Source organism: Oncorhynchus keta, chromosome 13, assembly GCF_023373465.1.
Source record: "Oncorhynchus keta strain PuntledgeMale-10-30-2019 chromosome 13, Oket_V2, whole genome shotgun sequence".
Classification (NCBI taxonomy): Eukaryota; Metazoa; Chordata; class Actinopteri; order Salmoniformes; family Salmonidae; genus Oncorhynchus; species Oncorhynchus keta.
Window position 1 is genome coordinate 26,738,498 of NC_068433.1, and position 15,435 is coordinate 26,753,932.

At 45.3% G+C, this 15,435-nt stretch overlaps 1 protein-coding gene across 2 annotated transcripts in view; it reads left to right on the forward strand.

The window, feature by feature from the left end:
- Nucleotides 1–15,435, forward strand: part of LOC118373067 (tyrosine-protein kinase ABL1-like) — a 76,081-nt gene that overhangs the window by 57,541 nt on the left and 3,105 nt on the right. For both annotated transcript variants that reach the window (XM_035759133.2, XM_035759134.2), the window contains exons 3-10: nucleotides 703–998; nucleotides 3,375–3,647; nucleotides 9,235–9,319; nucleotides 9,488–9,665; nucleotides 9,985–10,169; nucleotides 10,315–10,467; nucleotides 14,909–14,998; nucleotides 15,295–15,420. In XM_035759133.2, the coding sequence (XP_035615026.1) occupies nucleotides 703–998; nucleotides 3,375–3,647; nucleotides 9,235–9,319; nucleotides 9,488–9,665; nucleotides 9,985–10,169; nucleotides 10,315–10,467; nucleotides 14,909–14,998; nucleotides 15,295–15,420 (1,386 nt within the window). The remainder of the gene's footprint in view (nucleotides 1–702; nucleotides 999–3,374; nucleotides 3,648–9,234; nucleotides 9,320–9,487; nucleotides 9,666–9,984; nucleotides 10,170–10,314; nucleotides 10,468–14,908; nucleotides 14,999–15,294; nucleotides 15,421–15,435) is intronic.

Sequence of the window (15,435 nt, forward strand, 5' to 3'; positions counted from 1 at the left end):
TAGTTGTCACTAAGGCTATATAAGGGTAGATTTTATACAGAAGTCTATAAAAAAAAAGTATTGAATTTAGGGCTTCAATTAGGGCTTCTTACTAAACAAGTTGGGTTGGCATCGTATCTTCATATCTCCAAATTGTAAAGTACAGTTTTCATGTTAATATTTAAAAATACATATATTATTAAATAATACACTTTTGCATTAAACTCTCTTGTGAAATGTAGTTTATGCTGAGCCACTATGCTGAGTCTAAAACCAGGATCAGACAGTGACATCAACCCTGCTAACCCCATAACCAATGGGGAAAAAAACCAATGTCACAATCTGAGTAAACATTACATTCGATACAGTGGATTAACCACTCTGGCTCAGTCTCAGAATACTGAGTATGTGGCACTTTCATGTTGGTCTATGATGCAACTGGAAATAAACGTTAGCACAAGCTCCGCGCAAGCATTGTCTCAATTGTGTAGAATGTAGAACCTTTAGGATAGTAACTATACTAGTCATTTATAGCAACCAATCAACCATTCTATAGTAAGTCTCTTTTACATGTGACGTTTCTCCTTTAACCAGTAGAAATCTACTTGGAGTGGTGTCTATATAAACCGCCTGCCGTACTCCTTAAAGGTCTCGCATGTAGTGTAGAATCCCCCTGTAGTTTCCCCTGATTTCACCCTAATGGCATGTCCACCCGTGCTGCAGGAGAGAAGCTGCGAGTCCTGGGTTATAACCATAATGGGGAGTGGTGCGAGGCACAGACCAACCACGGCCAGGGCTGGGTGCCCAGTAACTACATCACCCCGGTCAACAGCCTGGAGAAGCACAGCTGGTACCATGGGCCTGTGTCGCGCAACGCTGCTGAGTACCTGCTCAGCTCGGGTATCAACGGCAGCTTCCTGGTCAGGGAGAGCGAGAGCAGCCCCGGGCAGAGGTCTATCTCACTGCGCTACGAGGGTCGCGTCTACCATTACAGGATCAACACGGCCTCCGACGGGAAGGTGAGGATATACAGTACACACACCTCCTACCTCTACTCTATCACATCACATTTTCATATGTAAAGGTGCCCAGACAGAGACCAATGGTGTAAGTACTTAAGTAAAAATACTTGAAAGTACTACTTAATTTGTTTTTGGGGGGGTATCTTTACTTTACTATTTTATATTTTTTGGCTACTTTTACTTCACTACATTTATGTACTTTATGAAAATATTATACTTTTTACTCCATACATTTTCCCTGACACCCAAATGTATTCGTTACATTTTGAATGCTTAGCCTGAAAGGAAAATGATCTAATTCACACAATTGTCAAGAGAACACCCCTGGTCATCCCTACTGCCTCTCGTCTGGCGAACTCACTAAGCACATGCTTCGTTTGTAAATGATGTCTGAGTGTTGGAGCATGCCTCTGGCTAGCCATAAATAAAAATAAGAAAATTGTGCCATATGGTTTGCTTAACATAAGGAATTTGAAATTATTTATACTTTTACTTTTGATACTTAAGTATATTTTAGCAATTACATTTACTTTTGATACTTACGTATATTTAAAACCAAATGCTTTAAGACTTTTACTCAAGTAGGGTTGTACTGGGCAACATTTACTTAAGTCATTTTCTGTTACGATACTTTTACTCAAGTATGACAATTGGGTACTTTTCCCACCACTGCCAGAGTCCTATGTCCCCAAGTCCTAAACATCCATGGGTTTTACCTCTCTCTCTGGTTAAGTGATTATTGGAGGCAGCTGTAAGTGGCATGACTGTCTCACTGAGCTCCTCTGGTTATACAGCCCATTAAGCTGTGGCCAAGGCAGACAGTGGGCTTTAGTGGAGGTCTCCACAGAGCAGCTTACTGTACCTCCTCTGGGAAAGGCTCATTTAGAGAGGACACGGCAGGTCTGGAACTGGTTAAGATTAGAGGCCTATATTTCAACACTCTAAAATGGCCTCTCCTCTCCTTCATGATCACTGTCCTCAATAGAAAGATGCTGAGGACCAAATCCAGGTGAAAATACAGTGAGTGGAAAAATCAGTACCTAATAGTTCATTATCAACCTATTATATTTTCAGCTCAACCAGCATCATCATTCATTGCAGAAGCCTGTCCGTTTGAAGGAAAGGAGGCTGTATGTGACTGTTAGGACACACTGTTATTGTGCTATACCAACCGTTATTAGTGGTCAGGAGGAATGGAGACTGGGAAAGAAGTCGTACGAGTATTAGGATAGTCAGTCTGCCAGCTGTCTTCTCCCCTCTCTTAACCCAGCTGTCTGTCAGGCCAGCTGAGGTAAACCACCTCCACCGCAGGACAGCTGCCATCCTTTCTATGTCATACGGATCCCAGCATTCCTCACTGCACAGAGGTGAGCGAGTGGAACGGCATGCACGAGAGGAATGCTCCAAACGACCTCTCTGTTCCACACCAGACCAGCACGCGCGCACAAACACACACACGTAGACAAAATGACACACACACACACTGGTCTCGTGCGTGTGTGTGTTAAAGTATCAATCTCCTACCCTCCCTATCCCCTGCAGTTCCGCTATCTCCCACTGTGCTCACAATCAGCCGGCTGGAATGCAGACTTTCCCAATATGTGTACCTCTCCTGTCTGTGGAACACTCCTCATATCACCCCCACACAACACAGTGATTGACAGTATTCTGATCAGCCCAGATTCTTGTGTTAATGAAATTGAGCTCCCGCTTGGATGGTTTTTACTGAGACAGGCCCTGATAAGTGGTCAAGTTGGAGCTTTAAGCTGAATGTGAGGTAGTTGAACAACGGAACAGGCCTCTTTATTGTTCCAGACCTTAGGATGCGGCTCTTTTCAGGTTCTTTCACGACCTACCTACTCAGTTAGTAGTAACTTACATTATCTCCATTTACATTATGTCATAAACTCTGGAAATCTATCCAGATATGAAGAGTGCGGAATGTTTCCACAGTGGAACACAGGATCTGGGACTGTGGTCTTATATAAGACATGGACAATGGAAAAGACTGTGTTCAGTCAGCCTTGACCAATATCTCTCGCCAGAGATCATCTGCTGCTGGAAAGTGCTTTTCTTGCTCTCCGTGCTTTCTGAGTGTGCTGCTTTTCCACATATTATCATATCCAGCCAGTTCAGGTGATTCATACTACAGAATCATTTATCTATCCTCTTTGGTGTTCATCTATTAGACACTTTAATGTAAAGTTACCTATTTAAAGTCTATGTAACTCGAGCTGGATTTAAACCCACATCTCCGGTGTTGTTCCAACCAACCTCTCATTTCAAGGTCATTGAATCTCCTTTCTGTTATGGGCTTAACAGTCATAGAGTCTCAACTGGAAATGGTCTCTTCCCTCTTCTCCCTTTCCCCAGCTATATGTGTCGTCTGAGAGTCGATTCAACACCCTGGCAGAGCTGGTTCACCACCACTCCACGGTAGCCGATGGCCTCATCACCACACTGCACTACCCGGCGCCCAAACGCAACAAGCCCACCATCTATGGCGTGTCACCCAACTATGACAAGTGGGAGATGGAGCGCACCGACATCACCATGAAGCACAAGCTGGGCGGGGGCCAGTACGGAGAGGTCTACGAGGGGATTTGGAAGAAGTACAGCCTCACCGTGGCCGTCAAGACCCTCAAGGTACACGTCTCAGGGGGTTTGTTGGGAGTCTAGGGAGTGGGATTAAACTATCAGAGTGAGTTGTTTTATTTGTCACATACACCGGATAGGTGCAGTGAAATTTGTTGTCTTACAAGGTCAGCCATAATAGTAGTATGGCGCTCATGGATCAAATTAGGGTTAAGTGCCTTGCTCAAGGGCACATCAACAGATTTTTCACCTTGTCGGCTCAGGTATTCGAACCAGCTACCTTTCGGTTACTGGCCCAACGCTCTAACCTCTAGGGTACCTGCCACCCTAATGTAGTGCTGTAGTCAATATTGTCTGTAGTAGTTTGTTTTTGTTTATTTTTGTATTTATTTTTTTGTAGTAGTTAATAGTGCAGTTGTCAATATTGTCTTTTAGCTGCTTGTAGCCTTAGTTAGGCAGTTGTAAAATAACAGTGGAGTTTCAGGATGGTGTGATGGGAACTGGGAACACCACCTGGTGTAGAACAGAAGGTTACCCAGTTTAGACATCTGCTGAGCAAACACACTTATTGTAACGCTTCTATAGGTAGAAACATGTGAAGCTAGCCATGCGTATAGTCTACAGTGCCATCAAAGTATTCACACCCCTGGACTTTTTCCACATTTTGTTACAGCCTGGATTTAAAATGGATTACATTTAGATTTTTGGTCACTGGCCTACTACACACGATATCACATAATGTCAAAGAGGAATGATGTTTTTTGAAATTATAAATTAATTGAAATGGCTTGAGTCAATAAATATTCAAACCCTTTCTTATGACAAACCTAAATAAGTTCAGGAGTAAAAAGATTGGTGAACAAGTCACATAATAAGTTGCATGGACTTGTGTTTAACATAGTTTTTTAATGACTACCTCATCACTGTACCCCACACATACAATTATCTGTAAGGCCCCTCAGTCAAGCAGTGAATGTCAAACACAGATTCAACCACAAAGACCAGAGAGGTTTTCCAATGCCTCGCAAAGAAGGGAACCTATTGATAGATGAGTAAAAATAACAAAATTAAAAAGCAAACACTGAATATCCCTTTGAGCCTGGTTAAGTTATGAATTACACTTTGGATGGTGTATCAATACACCCTGTCACTATAAAGATACAGGCGTCCTTCCCAACTCAGTTACCGGAGAGGAAGGAAGCTGTTCAGGGATTTCGCCATGAGGCCAATGGTGATTTTGAAATCAAATCAAATGTATTTAAATAGCCCATCTTACATCAGCTGATATATTAAAGTGCTGTACAGAAACCCAGCCTAAAACCCCAAACAGCAAGCAATGTAGGTGTAGAAGCACGGTGGCTAGGAAAAACTCCCAAGAAAGGCCAAAACCTAGGAAGAAACCTAGAGAGGAATCAGGCTATGATGGTGGCCAGTCCTCTTCTGGCTGTGCCGGGTGGAGATTATAACAGAAAATGGCCAAGATGTTCATAAATGACCAGCATGGTCAAATAATAATAATCACAGTGGTTGTCGAGGGTGCAACAGGAAGAAGACCTTAGGACTATATGTCAGTTGGCTTTTCATAGCCGCTCATTGAGAGTATCTCTACCGCTCCTGCTGTCTCTAGAGAGTTGAAAACAGCAGGTCTGGGACAGGTAGCACGTCCGGTGCACAGGTCAGGGTTCCATAGCCGCAGGCAGAACACTTCAAACTGGAGCAGCAGCACGGCCAGGTGGACTGGGGACAGCAAGGAGTCATCATGCCAGGTAGTCCTGAGACATGGTCCTAGGGCTCAGGTCCTCCGAGAGAGATAGAAAGAGAGAATTAGAGAGAGCGTACTTAAGTTCACACAGGACACCGGATAAAACAGGAGAAATACTCCAGATATAACAGACTGAACCTAGCCCCCCAACACATAAACTACTGCAGCATAAATACTGGAGGCTGAGACAGGAGGGGTCAGGAGACACTGTGGCCCCATCCGATGATACCCCTGTACAGGGCCAAACGGGCAGGATATAGCCCCACCCACTTTGCCAAAGCACAGCCCCCACACCACTAGAGGGTTATCTTCAATCACCAACGTACCATCCTGAGACAAGGCCGAGTATATCCCACAAAGAGCTCCGCCACGGCACAACCCAAGGGGGGGTGCCAACCCAGACAGGAAGATCACATCAGTGACTCAACCCACTCAAGTGACGCACCCCTCCTAGGGACGGCATGGAAGAGCACCGGTAAGCCAGTGACTCAGCACCTGTAATAGGGTTAGAGGCAGAGAATCCCAGTGGAGAGAGGGGAACTGGCCAGGCAGAGACAGCAAGTGTGGTTCGTTGCTCCAGAGCCTTTCCGTTCACCTTCACACTCCTGGGCCAGACTACACTCAATCACAGGACCTACTGAAGAGATGAGTTTTCAATAAAGACTTAAAGGTTGAGACCGAGTCTGCTTCTCTCACATGGGTAGGCAGACCATTCCAGAAAAATGTAACTCTATAGGAGAAATTACATTTTACATTTACATTTAAGTCATTTAGCAGACGCTCTTATCCAGAGCGACTTACAAATTGGTGCATTCACCTTATGACATCCAGTGGAACAGCCACACTTTACAATAGTGCATCTAAATCTTTTAAGGGGGGTGAGAAGGATTACTTTATCCTATCCTAGGTATTCCTTAAAGAGGTGGGGTTTCAGGTGTCTCCGGAAGGTGGTGATTGACTCCGCTGTCCTGGCGTCGTGGGGAGTTTGTTCCACCATTGGGGGCCAGAGCAGCGAACAGTTTTGACTGGGCTGAGCGGGAACTGTACTTCCTCAGTGGTAGGGAGGCGAGCAGGCCAGAGGTGGATGAACGCAGTGCCCTTGTTTGGGTGTAGGGCCTGATCAGAGCCTGGAGGTACTGAGGTGCCGTTCCCCTCACAGCTCCGTAGGCAAGCACCATGGTCTTGTAGCGGATGCGAGCTTCAACTGGAAGCCAGTGGAGAGAGCGGAGGAGCAGGGTGACGTGAGAGAACTTGGGAAGGTTGAACACCAGACGGGCTGCGGCGTTCTGGATGAGTTGTAGGGGTTTAATGGCACAGGCAGGGAGCCCAGCCAACAGCGAGTTGCAGTAATCCAGACGGGAGATGACAAGTGCCTGGATTAGGACCTGCGCCGCTTCCTGTGTGAGGCAGGGTCGTACTCTGCGGATGTTGTAGAGCATGAACCTACAGGAACGGGCCACCGCCTTGATGTTAGTTGAGAACGACAGGGTGTTGTCCAGGATCACGCCAAGGTTCTTAGCGCTCTGGGAGGAGGACACAATGGAGTTGTCAACCGTGATGGCGAGATCATGGAACGGGCAGTCCTTCCCCGGGAGGAAGAGCAGCTCCGTCTTGCCGAGGTTCAGCTTGAGGTGGTGATCCGTCATCCACACTGATATGTCTGCCAGACATGCAGAGATGTGATTCGCCACCTGGTCATCAGAAGGGGGAAAGGAGAAGATTAATTGTGTGTCGTCTGCATAGCAATGATAGGAGAGACCATGTGAGGTTATGACAGAGCCAAGTGACTTGGTGTATAGCGAGAATAGGAGAGGGCCTAGAACCGAGCCCTGGGGGACACCAATCAAATCCCTGCCAAGAAATCACCAAGAAATCCCTGCCTTGATGGTCTGACACCATTAAAATGTAATTTACCACCTTCACAAGTGTCTCAGTGCTATGATGGGGTCTAAAACCAGACTGAAGCATTTCGTATACAGTGTTTGTCTTCAAGAAGGTAGTGAGTTGCTGCGCAACAGCTTTTTCAAAAACAATTGAGAGGAATGGGAGATTCAATATAGACCGATAGTTTTTAATATTTTCTGGGTCAAGATTTGGCTTTTTCAGGTGAGGCTTTATTACTACCACTTTTAGTGAGTTTGGTACACATCCGGTGGATAGGGAGCCATTTATTATGTTCAACATCGGAGGGCCAAGCACAGGAGGGCCAAGCACAGGAAGCAGCTGTTTCAGTAGTTGGAATAGGGTCAAGTATGCAGCTTGAAGGTTTAGAGGCCATGATTATTTTCATCATTGTGTCAAGAGATATAGTACTAAAACACTTGAGTGTCTCCCTTGATCCTTGGTCCTGGCAGAGTTGTGCAGACTCAGGACAACTGAGCTTTGGAGGAATACACAGATTTAAAGAGGAGTCCGAAATTTGCTTTCTAATGATCATGATCTTTTCCTCAAAGAAGTTCATGAATTTATTACTGCTGAAGTGAAAGCCATCCTCTCTTGGGGAATGCTGCTTTTTAGTTAGCTTTGCGACAGTATCAAAAATACATTTCGGGTTGTTCTTATTTTCCTCAATTAGGTTGGAAAAATAGGATGATCGAGCAGCAGTGAGGGCTCTTCGATACTGCACGGTACTGTCATTCCAAGCTCGTCGGAAGACTTAGTTTGGTGTGGCGACATTTCCGTTCCAATTTTCTGGAAGCTTGCTTCAGAGTTCGGGTATTTTCTATGTACCAGGGAGCTAGTTTCTTATGACAAATGTTTTTAGGGGTGCAACTGCATCTAGGGTATTACGCAAGGTTAAATTGAGTTCCTCAGTTAGGTGGTTAACTGATTTTTGTCCTCTGACGCCCTTGGGCAGGCAGAGGGAGTCTGGAAGGGCATCAATGAGTCTTTGGGTTGTCTGAGAATTTATAGCACAACTTTTGATGCTCCTTGGTTGGGGTCTGAGCAGATTATTTGTTGCGATTGCAAACATAATAAAATGGTGGTCCGATAGTCCAGGATTATGAGGAAAAACATTAAGATCCACAACATTTATTCCATGGGACAAAACTAGGTCCAGAGTATGACTGTGGCAGTGAGTAGGTCCAGAGACATGTTGGACAAAACCCACTGAGTTGATGATGGCTCCGAAAGGCTTTTGGAGTGGGTCTGTGGACTTTTCCATTTGAATATTAAAGTCACCAAAAATTAGAATATTATCTGCTATGACTACAAGGTCCGATAGGAATTCAGGGAACTCAGTGAGGAACGCTGTACATATACAGGCCAGGAGGCCTGTAAACAGTAGCTATAAAATGACTAGAAGCTCAATAGACGAAAACATCTGGGGGTTTTTGTAAATTGAAATTTGCTTAAAACATTTCGAGTTTAATGGCTGTGATAGGAGAAAACTGAGGATGGATCAACAACATTGTCATTACTCCACAATACTAACCTAAATGACAGAGTGAAAAGGAAGCCTTTACAGAATAAAAATATTCTAAAACATGCATCCTGTTTGCATTAAGGTAATACTGCAAAAAAGGTGGCACTGGCAATCTACACTGGAGTTGCTTACCAAGAACACAGTAAATGTTCCTGAGTGGCCGAGTTACAGTTTTGAATTAAATCTACTTGAAAATCTATGGCAAGATCTGAAAAGGGTTGTCTAGCAATCATCAACAAACAATTTGGCAGAGCTTGAATAACTGTTTTAATAATAATGTGCAAATATTGTACAATCCATTTTGAATTCAGGCTGTAACACAACAAAATGTGGAATATGTCAAGGGGTATGAATGCTTTCTGAAGGCAGTGTAGATGTAGCTAACTCTTTGAATATATTTTCACCTGATGTGTGTGGTTGACCCTCTGGCCCTGTTCTCACCCACTCAGGAGGACACCATGGAGGTGGAGGAGTTCCTAAAGGAGGCTGCTGTCATGAAGGAGATCAAACACCCCAACCTGGTGCAGCTACTGGGTGAGTTACTGGGTTATGTCTCAGGCTGCGTCTCAAACAGCACCCTATTCCCTTGATATTGCACTACTTTTAACTAGAGCCCTCAGTCTTAATTGTCTCTTTGTGAAATGCCACACTGTACTGCCATTGTCAGTGCTGTGACTAACTCTGGCTCTCTCTCTCTGCCAGGCGTGTGCACGCGGGAGCCCCCATTCTACATCATCACAGAGTTCATGACCCATGGCAACCTGCTGGACTACCTGAGGGAGTGTAACAGGGAGGAGGTGAACGCTGTGGTGCTGCTCTACATGGCCACGCAGATCTCCTCCGCCATGGAGTACCTAGAGAGGAAGAACTTCATCCACAGGTGAGACATGACACTAGCTTAACCTCAGTTTCTCTCTCTTCGCATTTCTTACCTTTCACTAACCTCCCCTGCCCCTCACTCTTGCCTATCACTTGTCCTCCCCTCCCCCAGACAGAAATATCACATGTTGCTGTGAGATTGACTTTTCCCCAGCATGTTTTATTATGGCCTAGAAGATGTGATTTATGTCCTCTTGTCGATTCCCCAATTTGCTTTTAATTGTCAAGCTTGTTGAGACTCAGCTTCATATGAATATTAGAAGAGAATTGCCATCCTAAAAAAATACATCATGCTCATCTGTTTTCGCTCTGTGCTCCAGGGACCTGGCAGCCCGTAACTGTCTGGTGGGGGAGAACCACCTGGTGAAGGTGGCAGACTTCGGGCTGAGCAGGCTGATGACGGGGGACACGTACACGGCCCACGCTGGGGCCAAGTTCCCCATCAAGTGGACCGCCCCGGAGAGCCTGGCCTACAACAAGTTCTCCATCAAATCTGACGTCTGGGGTGAGTTTGAAGATGACACAGTAACTCAATGACAAATGTATTTCTGATATTTAGAATTATTTATGTCATTGTGATTACAATGTCATAGTCTTGTTTTGGCATGCAAATAGACTAATCTCTGTACTTTGTTATCCCAAACTCCCAGCGTTCGGTGTGTTGCTGTGGGAGATCGCCACCTATGGGATGTCTCCGTACCCTGGCATAGACCTCTCCCAGGTGTATGAGCTCCTAGAGAAGGACTACCGCATGGACCGTCCGGAGGGCTGCCCAGAGAAGGTCTACCAGCTCATGAGAGCCTGTGAGTACACATACATCTGTCTATGTCTAAATGGCTTCTCAAAATAGTTCTCTAACTACCTTCATCATGTTTTGTTTGTTTAATGTCTACTGGAATGAAGTCATTGAGTGCTTAATGACTAACTATACTGAACAAAAATATAAACGCAACATGTAAAGTGTTGGTCCCATGTTTCATGAGCTGAAATAAAAGATCCCGGAAATGTTCCATATGCCGAAAAAGCTTATTTTTATCTATTTTTTTCCACAAATTTGTTGACATCCCTGTCAATATAATATATCAATCAAATCCAATCAAATGTATTTGTCACATACACATGGTTAGCAGATGTTAATGCGAGTGTAGCGAAATGCTTGTGCTTCTAGTTCCGACAATGCAGTAATAACCAACGAGTAATCTAACCTAACAATTCCATAACTACTACCTTATACACACAAGTGTAAAGGGATAAAGAATATGTACATAAACAACATATGAATGAGTGATGCTACAGAACGGCATAGGCAAGATGCAGTAGATGGTATCGAGTACAGTATATACATATACATATGAGATGAGTAATGTAGGGTATGTAAACATTATATTAAGTAGCATTGTTTAAAGTGGCTAGTGATATATTTTACATCAATTTCCATCCATTCCCATTATTAAAGTGGCTGGAGTTGAGTCAGTGTGTTGGCAGTAGCCACTCAATGTTAGTGGTGGCTGTTTAACAGCTTGATCGCCTTGAGATAGAAGCTGTTTTTCAGTCTCTCGGTCCCAGCTTTGATGCACCTGTACTGACCTCGCCTTCTGGATGATAGCAGGGTGAACAGGCAGTGGCTTGGGTGGTTGTTGTCCTTGATGATCTTTATGGCCTTCCTGTGACATCGGGTGGTGTAGGTGTCCTGGAGGGTAGGTAGTTTGCCCCCGGTGATGCGTTGTGCAGACCTCACTACCCTCTGGAGAGACTTACGGTTGTGGGCAGAGCAGTTTCTGTACCAGGCGGTGATACAGCCCGACAGGATGCTCTCGATTGTGCATATGTAGAAGTTTGTGAGTGCTTTTGGTAACAAGCCAAATTTCTTTAGCCTCCTGAGGTTGAAGAGGCGCTGCTGCGCCTTCTTCACGACGCTGTCTGTGTGAGTGGACCAATTCAGTTTGTCCGTGATGTGTACGTCGAGGAACTTAAAACTTACTACCCTCTCCACTACTGTCCCATCAGGAGGAGGGAACAGGAGAGGGCTCAGAACTCACCCTTGTGGGGCCACAGTGTTGAGGATCAGCGGGGTGGAGATGTTGTTACCTACCCTCACCACCTGGGGGTGGCCCGTCAGGAAGTCCAGTATCCAGTTGCACAGGGAGGGGTCGAGACCCACGGTCTCGAGCTTGATGACGAGTTTGGAGGGTACTATGGTGTTAAATGCTGAGCTGTAGTCGATGAACAGCATTCTCACATAGGTATTCCTCTTGTCCAGATGGGTTAGGGCAGTGTGGTTGAGATTGCATCGTCTGTGGACCTATTTGGGCGGTAAGCAAATTGGAGATGGGTCTAGGGTGTCAGGTAGGGTGGAGGTGATATGGTCCTTGACTAGTCTCTCAAAGCACTTCATGATGACTGAAGTGAGTGCTACGGGGCGGTAGTCGGTTAGCTCAGTTACCTTAGCTTTCTTGGGAACAGGAACATTGGTGGCCCTCTTGAAGCATGTGGGAACAGCAGACTGGGATAAGGATTTGTATTTATTTATTTTATTTCACCTTTATTTTACTAGGCAAGTCAGTTAAGAACAAATTCTTATTTTCAATGACGGCCTAGGAACAGTGGGTTAACTGCCTGTTCAGGGGCAGAACGACAGATTTGTACCTTGTCAGCTCGGGGATTCGAACTTGCAACCTTTCGGTTACTAGTCCAACACTCTAACCACTAGGCTACCCTGCCGCCCCATTGATTTAATATGTCCGTAAATACACCAGCCAGCTGATCTGCAAATGCTCTGAGGACGCGGCTGGGGATGCCGTCTGGGCCTGCAGCCTTGCGACGGTTAACACGTTTAAATGTTTTACTCACGTCGGCTGCAGTGAAGGAGAGTCCGCAGGTTTTGTTTGCGGGCCGTGTCAGTGGCACTGTATTGTCCTCAAAGCGGGCAAAAAAGTTATTTAGTCTGTCTGGGAGCAAGACATCCTGGTCCGTGACGGGGCTGGTTTTCACTTTGTAATCCGTGATTGACTGTAGACCCTGCTACATACCTCTTGTGTCTGAGCCGTTGAATTGTGACTCTACTTTGTCTCTATACTGACGCTTAGCTTGTTTGATTGCCTTGCGGAGGGAATAGCTACACTGTTTGTATTCGGTCATGTTTCCAGTCACCTTGCCCTGGTTAAAAGCAGTGGTTCGCGCTTTCAGTTTCACGTGTATGCTGCCATCAATCCATGGTTTCTGGTTTGGGAATGTTTTAATCATTGCTATGGGAATGACATCGTCAATGCACTTTCTATTGAACTCGCTCACCGAATCAGTCTATTCGTCAATGTTGTTGTTGGAAGCAATGAGGAACATATCCCAGTCCACGTGATCCAAGCAGTCTTGAAGCGTGGAATCAGATTGGTCGGACCAGCGTTGGACAGACCTCAGCGCGGGAGCTTCTTGTTTTAGTTTCTGTCTGTAGGCAGGGAGCAACAAAATGGAGTCGTGGTCAGCTTTTCCGAAAGGAGGGCGGGGGAGGGCCTTATATGCATCGCGGAAGTTATAATAGCAATGATCCAACCAGCCCTGGTTGTGCAATCGATATGCTGATACATTTTAGGGAGTCTTGTTTTCCGATTAGCCTAGTTAAAATCCCCAGCTACAATGAATGCAGCCTCGGGATATGTGGTTTCCAGTTTGCAAAGAGTTAAATAAAGTTTGTTCAAGGCCATCGATGTGTCTGCTTGGGGAATATATATGGCTGTCATTATAATCGAAGAGAATTCCCTTGGTGGATAATGCAGTCAACATTTGATTGTGAGGAATTCTAAATCAGGTGAACAGAAGGACTTGCGTTCCTGTATGTTGTTGTGACCACACCACGTCTCGTTAATCATAAGGCATACATACACCCCCGCCCCTCTTCTTACCAGAAAGATGTTTGTTTCTGTCGGCGCGATGCGTGAAGAAACCAGCTGGCTGCACTGACTCCGTTAGCGTCTCTCGAGTGAGCCATGTTTCCGTGTAGCAAAGAACGTTACAGTCTCTGTCTCTCTGGAATGCTACCCTTGCTCGGATTTCATCAACCTTTTTGTCAAGAGACTGGACATTGGCGAGTAATATGCTGGGTAGTGGTGCGCGATGTGCCCGTCTCTGGAGCCTGACCAGAAGACCGCTTCGTTGCCTCTTTTACGACGTCGTTGTTTTGGGTCGCAGGCTGGGATCCATTCCGTTGTCCTGGGTGGAAGGCAGAACACAGGATCCGCTTTGCGAAAGTCATATTCCTGGTCATACTGATGGTGAGTTGACGTTGCTCTTATATTCAGTAGTTCTTCCCGACTGTATGTAATGAAACCTAAGATTACCTGGGGTACCAATGTAAGAAATAACACGAAAAAAAAAAAATACTGCATAGTTTCCTAGGAACGCGAAGCGAGGCAGCCATCTCTGTCGGCACCAGAAGTACTATATATAATCCATCCACCTGACAGCTGTGGCATATCAAGAAGCTGATTAAACAGCATGATCATTACACAGGAGCCCCTTGTGCTGGGATAATAAAAGGCCACTCTAAAATGTGCCGTTTTGTCAAACAACACAATGGCCACCGATGTCTCAAGTTTTGAGGGTGCGTGCAATTGGCATGCTGACTGCAGAAATGTCCACCAGAGCCATGTTTCAGCATGATAATGCACAACCCCATGTCGCAAGGATCTGTACACAATTCCTGGAGGCTGTAATTGTCCCAGTTCTTCCATGGCCGTACTCACCAGACATGTCACCAAGCATGTGTGGAATGCTCTGGATCGATGTGTACGACAAAGTTCCAGTTCCCACCTATATCCAGCAAATTCGCACAGCCATTGAAGATGAGTGGGACAACATTCCACAGTCCCAAATGTACAGCCTGATCAACTCTATGCAAAGAAGATGTGTCGCGCTGCATGAGGCAAATGATGGTCACACCAGATACTGACTGGTTTTCTCATCCACGCCCCTACCTTTTTTTTAAGGTATCTGTATTCCCAGTCATGTGAAATGCATAGATTACGGCCTAAATTATTTATTTTAATTTACTTATTTCCTTCTATATCCCTGTAACTCAGTAAAATATTTTAAATTGTTGCATGTTGTGTTTCTTTTTGTTCAATATAGTTGAAACATGTCTGCCAATATTGAAAAATCCCTGAATGTGAAGTAACCAGACACATTCATATCATGCAGACATTTTTGTGATTGGTACCAAACCTCATTTCCTGTTCTCTCCCTATCTCCCAGGCTGGAAGTGGAACCCGACCGAGCGGCCCTCCTTTGCTGAGACCCACCAGGCCTTTGAGACCATGTTTCAGGAGTCCAGCATCTCTGACGGTGAGTATCCTTATATTGTCACAATTACTCACGTTATAGCTGAATTTAAGACAACTAACTCTTCAATTTGAGGTATTATCTGTAGGTTGTGTGCTAGATCAAACCAGATTGAGAGAGAATAGCTTCTAAGCACTTCCAGACAATATTTGGGTCAGTAATCTTTCAGCTTAGAGGAGTTAATTTGCCATCTGTTTTCCAGGTGCTGTACTTCAGAGCTATAAGAGCAAGAAGTAGGTTAATACACCGTCTCTGATGCTGGTGTGTGTGTGTGTGTGTGTGTGTGTGTCATGGGACAGAGGTGGAGAAGGAGTTGGGCAAGAAAGGGAAGAAGGTGGTGCTGGGCCCCATGCAGCAGGCTCCACAACTGCCCACCAAGACCAGGACCCTCCGTAGGAACGTGGACCGAGATGGAGACAGCCCTGGTGAGACTCGCCTAA